This window comes from Ostrea edulis, chromosome 8 (genome assembly GCF_947568905.1).
Source record: "Ostrea edulis chromosome 8, xbOstEdul1.1, whole genome shotgun sequence".
NCBI lineage: Eukaryota > Metazoa > Mollusca > Bivalvia > Ostreida > Ostreidae > Ostrea > Ostrea edulis.
The window spans coordinates 11,902,610-11,909,591 of NC_079171.1; the positions used below are offsets into that span (position 1 = coordinate 11,902,610).

The 6,982-nt window shown below is 37.6% G+C and overlaps 1 protein-coding gene across 1 annotated transcript; it reads right to left on the bottom strand.

Moving 5' to 3' along the window:
* Nucleotides 1–279: 279 nt before the first annotated feature.
* On the bottom strand, nucleotides 280–5,809 carry LOC125655408 (uncharacterized). The gene is made up of 2 exons (XM_056147442.1): nucleotides 5,521–5,809; nucleotides 280–377 (listed from the first exon to the last, which is right to left on the bottom strand). The coding sequence occupies exons 1-2, from the start codon at nucleotides 5,807–5,809 to the stop codon at nucleotides 280–282; spliced, it is 387 nt and encodes a 128-aa protein (XP_056003417.1).
* Nucleotides 5,810–6,982: the final 1,173 nt, after the last annotated feature.

Sequence of the window (6,982 nt, forward strand, 5' to 3'; positions counted from 1 at the left end):
GGTTTTAGGTAGGAGAATTCATGGCCCCCGTGAGTAGGTTGGGCCACAATACATAAATAGGGATCAAAGTTTTAGAAGCGAATATGTAGGTCAAATCTTTAAATATGGGCTAAGGTGAATCAGGTGAGCGATGTGACCCATGGGCCTCCTGTTTGAATATGCAGTTTATGCAGGATTAGGATATGCCATTGCCGTATCCGCTAATTAATGAGTCATAATTACCATCATTGTACCACAAAGCAACAGTCACTGTACTGTAGTTCTTTTGCTTAACATTATTCAATTCAGTCTGCCATCATCTTCTTCTAGTCTAAGACACGTACACTCAATAATGAAAGTTCCAAACACAGAATTGGGAAATGGCATGGTATCGCATACTTTCACATTCAATAGCATCTCCATTAATCAATTTTAACAAGGTATACATGTGCAGTCACTTGACCAAATGCATATCACACTGCAACAGTCCTTCACAACTACCACATCTTTGGGTACCCTTATAATAGAAACATGTCAAATATAGCCACAACATGCCAAAATGTTAGGGTCAGTCATTGAAATGCTCTAAATGTTTGATATACAAGCCAAATATTTGTTCTCAACTTCTTTTTTAAAAAAAAAGGTAGAATGAAAAACAATGGGGTGGATAATTTTGAGAGGGGTGGGCGTGGATGATAATCTGTAAATATGAAATTCTATGTGGCCTTAAGTACAGTAAATATGAAAGCAGATCTTAGTATTTAACAATTTTGTTGATCCATAATTTATTTACAGATTTTATATGATCTTATTTTGTATAATTAAAATCTTAGATGATATATGTAGAATAATTATATCATTCAGCAAAATGTAATGATTTGTAAACTATAGATACATATATATGTAGTAAATTTGTGTAACAATTAATACATTCAACCCAAAAATGAATTGGCATATTTTAATTGATTTTTAGTTCACCTGAACCAAAGGTTCAAGTGAGCTTTTCTGATCACATTTTGTCTGTCGTCTGTCTGTCTGTCCGTCTGTAAACTTTTCACATTTTCGACTTCTTCTCCAGAACCACTGGGCCAATTTCAACCAAACTTGGCCAAAAGCATCCTTGGATGAAGGACTTTCAAGTTTGTTCAAATGAAGGGCCATGTCCCTTTCAAAGGGGAGATAATCACAAAAATAGGGTGGGGTCATTTAAAAATCTTCTTCTCAAGAACCACTGGGTCAGAAGAGCTGAAATCTACCTGAAAGTTTCCTGACATATTGTAGATTCAAGTTTGTTCAAATCATGGCCCCCGGGGATAGGATGGGGCCACAAGGGGGATCAAAGTTTTACATACAAATATATAGGGAAAAACTTTAAAAATCTTCTTCTCAAGAACCACTAAGCCAGAAATGCTGAGGCCAAAAATAAAAATTGATTTGTTTGATATACCCCGACCGACCAATCACATTTGCTCCTACCCGACCATTTTTTCCAGCAATTTAAAACTTTTGGGGGGGGGGTCCCTTGAAAAATAGAAAATTATCCTTATTCTAAAAGAAAATATTACAAATGTTCATGATGTTAAAAAAAAACCAAACTAGATGCTGTCATGAGACAGTAATACCCGCACGTAAGTGTTTGCCTTTAAATCTACTCTCTGTCCAAAGGGCGGATCCAGAGGGGAATCCGGGGATTGGCATCCCCCCCCCTTTCTGTGGGACATCTTTGTAGTGTTGTTTTTTGGTTTTTTTTTAAAAATATGATACTGCTAATATTTTTAGGCAATTATTTTTAATGTACAAGTTGAAAAAAATATTAACTAGCACTGGGTGATACACGTATAATTATTTTGATCGATTCATTTTTTTCCTTCTTTTTTGGATTCCTGGACCCCCCCCCCCCCTTTTATATCGCTGAATCCTATAATGTTTAACTAGTAAAGAAGCCACAGTGTGATTTGGCTACGTCATTGCATTCTCAGTTCCAAAAGGGGATGAAGAAGTTGACTCAGTAATTTGACAATTAGGCCTAACGCTATTAAAACAAAGTACGTACTTAAAACCAGACCTCGATATACCAAATCTTCAAAAGATGACTGAATTCATCGTTTAAACTTACATTTTCACTACATACCGTTTCGACTGCCAACCAGAGAGAGAGAGAGAGAGAGAGAGAGAGAGAGAGAGAGAGAGAGGGGGGGGGGAGTCAATAAATCGAACTTCTTTCCCATTTCAAAAGAAAGAAATTGCGTTGTCAATAAAGCCGACGCGGCTCGTATTACTTCGCATTGGGATGGTTTTAAAGGGCAAATGACTGTAATCGCAAATGAAAGTTCCTAGCAGAAACAACACATAAGACATGGGCGGATCCAGAGGAGGGGGGGGAGGTCCAGGGCGTCTTATTCTAAAAGAAAATATTACGAAGTTTAAGAAATATTCAATTTTAACGAGACTTTGAGTCCAAATGATATGAACGGTAGATACTTACATGTATATGTACTACTAATTGCTTCATTCAAGTTTATCAACACTGTTATAATTATCATTCAACTCTAGGATAAGTAAGACAACACACTGATAATATATTTACGATATTTTCGTAAGATGCAAATATCGCTTTAAAAAAGAATTCTTAAAAAGTACATTTGTATATATGTAACATAAAAAAAATTGTTTAAGAAGTAGACAATTTGAAAGTGAAAAGGAAGTGCCAGGAAATGTACAGAAATGTACAGAATGCAGGACAGAATGCAGGAGTTGCATCATTTACCCTACAGCTTCTGGGGCCTAGGCCGCCTCCAGCCTACTGGTAGTAACTCTCTCTCTCTCTCTCTCTCTCTCTCTCTCTCTCTCTCTCTCTCTCTCTCTCTCTCTCTCTCATTTCTTTGCGATATCAGAAATAGATAGCGGAGAGACGTTGTGAAAAGTATCTAAACGATCAAGTGTTGGACCCCCCACCCCCTTCCACTTCAAAAATTCCTACATCCGCTTCTGTACAAGATATACTTCACAAGAGATATAATCCGGCAATAACTCGAAAATCCAGGTTTTCTGCAACTCGTCGTAGTTACTTCAGTGTGTAATTTTTACGACAATTTAATTTTTAGTGAATTACATTCTCAAACAAATATGATAAATGTTGATGACCAGACATCGTCATATTCCACTTTTCCCCTCTCTAAATATAACTATGATCATTTGACCCAGCTGACGTTTTTGTGAGCAAAATATTTACGAAGGTAATGTGACCAGGGTTAAATACTAGATGATATAAAGAGAAGAAATAATGGAGTTTGAATGATATCAATGACGTTTATTTGTGTTTGAATGGATGATGGTGATCATTGTACATTGATGAAGTGGCTTTTTATAGGACCCGAAACAGTGACATGTGAGAAAGTTGGTTGGCGGGGATTTCTACTTTCACTTTTGAGGATGCAGTAAACGGACGACAGGGGGGAAGCTGCGCATTTCCTCGTTGGATGATTTGTGTACATGTGTGGACGTGGATGTCATTTCAGTGAGTTCACTTGGATTTGAGAGCTGAGCAAAGGCACAAAGAAATTGTTTCCTGAGTATAGAGTCTGAAACGAGGATATTGCATCATTTCTGATCAGGCAAGTCTGACTTGTTCATTTATTTTATTTATCATTTCTTTTTTTTTTTTATTATTATTATTATTTATTCATTTATTGGTTAACAATATTACAGAAGGTGAAATGTACATGTTTAACTATTTCTGTGTATCGTGTATGTGTATTTGTTTTAATTTTTAATTTTCTTGGGGGGGGGGGGGGCTGTTATCAGTTTGTCTAGAGTGTCAGTTTTGTGTATTACTTAAAGATCAGTATCAGTGTCCTACTGTTGAACATTGGGCAGATATGTAAATTGGCACTTCGTTGGTTTATGCAGTACTCCCTGACATTGACAGAGCTTTCCCATGGAGACTGTTTTCCAAGTTATGCGTAGAGTGTCAGTCATATATCTGTGTCTCGCAAGTACTTGGTGCAGACAGCTATCATGCTGAATCCCGTGAAGGAAGGGGATATAGACTTCCTTTGGAATGACGTACATACTCAATGTTGCGTCGCTTGTGGAGACCCACATCTTGAAGAGTGACCTTGACTTTTGACCTTGATCCCATTTTTTAAAGGTCAACCACCTAAGACTCTGTGGAGGAGAGAGTGATCTTGACCTTTGACCTTGACCTACTTTCAAGGTCATTCAAGGTCAACAATCCTAGAATATCATGTGACTACTCCTAAAGATGTAGATGGAGCTTTATGATAGAAAACGTCATTTTTCGGCCCCTATTTGCCCCCTGGGGCCAATATGAAAATTCCGAAACCTTATTGCACATCTACAAGACATTTCTATTCAGTTCCTATAATATCATGTGACTGCTCCTACAGATGTAGATGGAGTTTAAGTGACAAGCTTTATGTTAGAAAATGTCATTTTTCAGGCCCTATTTGCCCCCTGCGGCAAATATGAACATTCTGAAACCTTATTGCACATCTACAGAATTTTGCTATTCAGCTCCTAGAATATCATTTTGATTGCGCTGTAAATGTGTACACAGTTCTAGTGACAACAACCGGGACAGACAGACGGACGGACCGAGATAAAACAACATACCCAAACATTCTTTAGAAAGTGTGGGTAAAAAAAAAACCTACCTACCGACCCACCTTGAAAAATGTGAGTCAGAGTACATCAAACAAAAATATTTTTAATGATGGCCTGAGATTTACATGAAAGCTTCCTGGTATAATGCAGATTCAAGTTTGTTCAAATCATGGGTCCCGGGGGTTGGATGGGGCCACAATAGGGGATCAAAGTTTTACATACAATTATATAGGAACAATATTTAAACATCTTCTTCTCAAGAACCACTGAGCCAGAAAAACTGATTTTTACATGAAAACTTTCTGACATAGTGCAGATTCAAGTTTGTTCAAATCATGGCCCCCGGAGGTAGGATGGGGCCACGAGGGGGATCAAAGTTTTACATACAAATATATAGTTAAAATATTCTTCTCAATAACCACTGAGTCAGAAAAGCTGATATTTACAAGAAAACTTTCTGACATAGTGCAGATTCAAGTTTGTTCAAATCATGGCCCCCGGGGGGTAGGATGGGGCCACAATGGGGTGGGAGGGGTCAAAGTTTTACCAATCTAATTAAAATTAGATCCTTTGATCCGCTCATCTACTATCGCTACACAAGGATCTAACAACTCTCCATAAGAGGTCATCTCAGATTGAACTTTTGCATTGACCAATCAGCGATCGGCTTGAGAATCGTCGGTGCGATTGTATATTCTCGGAAACGACGTCTTCTGAACGTATATATAAACAAGTAAAATGGTTGCGGCCATACCAGCCTCGCCGTCCACACCACGCAGGATATATAGTTTATGTAATATTTGTTGTCTGTGCGGGTTTTCATTTCTAATAAAAGAAGTCGATCGAAACGGTACTGCGACATGGAAGAAGCTTTCGAAGCTGAAACTATATATTTAGTCGTATCATGAGTATTACCTTTGTAGCCAACGCTTAAGTAACTGATATGAGACAGCTTTTTGGTCTGGTCCTTCATCAGGCCTATCAATGGCGAACATACGAGTACATGTCCAGCCTCACGACTAGTTCGTTTCTGAGCTGCAGCGTAAACCTGGAATGGCAACGACTTTCCAAACCCAGTTGGCAAGACAGCTATGCAATCTTTATTCTTTGTAATATTGCTAATTATGTCCTTCTGTTTCAGAGCGTTCACGCCAAAATCCGGTAATAGTTCTTCGACAATGTTGTCGATTGTAGGCGCCGCCATTTTTTCACACTCCCGAACAGTAGTTTAGATGCGATATTCCGATTGGTCAAGAGATTAGAATTTGATTGGGTGCTATTTTCTCAACAAAGTTCAATCTGAGGTGACCTCTTAGGGAGAGTTGTTAGATCCTTGTGTAGCGATAGTAGATGAGCGGATTAAAGGATCTAATTTTAATTAGATTGAAGTTTTACATACAAATATTGGGAAAATCTTCTTCTCAAGAACCATTGGGCCAAAGAAGTTGACATTTACATGAAAGCTTTTTAACGTAGTGTAGATTCAAGTTTGCAAAAACCGTGGCCTCCAGGGGTAGTTGGGGCCATAATAGGGACTAAGGTTTTACATGCAAAATATATATGGAAAATCTTCAGATATGGGTCAAGGTGACTCAGGTGAGCGATGTGGCCCATGGGCCTCTTAAATTGTTTTCTTATCATTTTTCAACTTAAAATGACCACCAACAAATTATAAATAATTTTTTTTTAGCTTAGCTGAGCTTTTCTGATTGAAACTTGTACTGAAGTTTATATTGTCAGTCTGTTCATCTGTCTGTCACAAAATCTTGTGACCGCCTCTCCTCCTGTATGGCTTATTGGAGAGACTTCAAACTTTGTACAAATTATGCTTCATTGCCATTTGTAGATGTGCATATATTGATTCAGAAGAGGGATAAGGGATGTTATATAGCTTGTAAACACTTCTCCTCTTCTATGGTTTATCGAATATCCAGGGAATGGGATACAATTGTTCACAGTGCAGCACGAGTTATTTCCCCCTGAATACAGGGGGCGCACAACACGGTGGGGTCCTCAAGTGATTTTATCAATATAAGGAGTATATAGAGAATTCACTATTTCTGATTGTAATTAAATGCCAGTTAAGGAATTTTTGTAGAAATTAAGTGTGTAATTACTGACATTTGATATGACTACATTTTTTTAGTCATTTATAATATTTATACATCCTGTATGGGATTTTTCACATTCCACGATATCTAAATTAAGATCAGAATAAGGATGAGCAATTATTTCATAAATACTTTATATCAATATTATTGACTCAAAAAATCCACGATGAATATGCAAGAATTAAATTACATGTGCAACCAACACATGCAATAATTAACTTGTAATCCTTTCACACTCTGGACAAAAATATGTACACCAGGTGTCA

Coding starts and splice junctions, on each gene's coding strand:
- LOC125655408 (XM_056147442.1), bottom strand. CDS start 5,809: ATGGCGGCGCCTACAATCGACAACATTGTCGAAGAACTATTACCGGAT. Junction 378..5,520: donor CTTAAGCGTTGGCTACAAAG/GTAATACTCATG, acceptor TGAATGTGAAAG/TATGCGATACCATGCCATTT.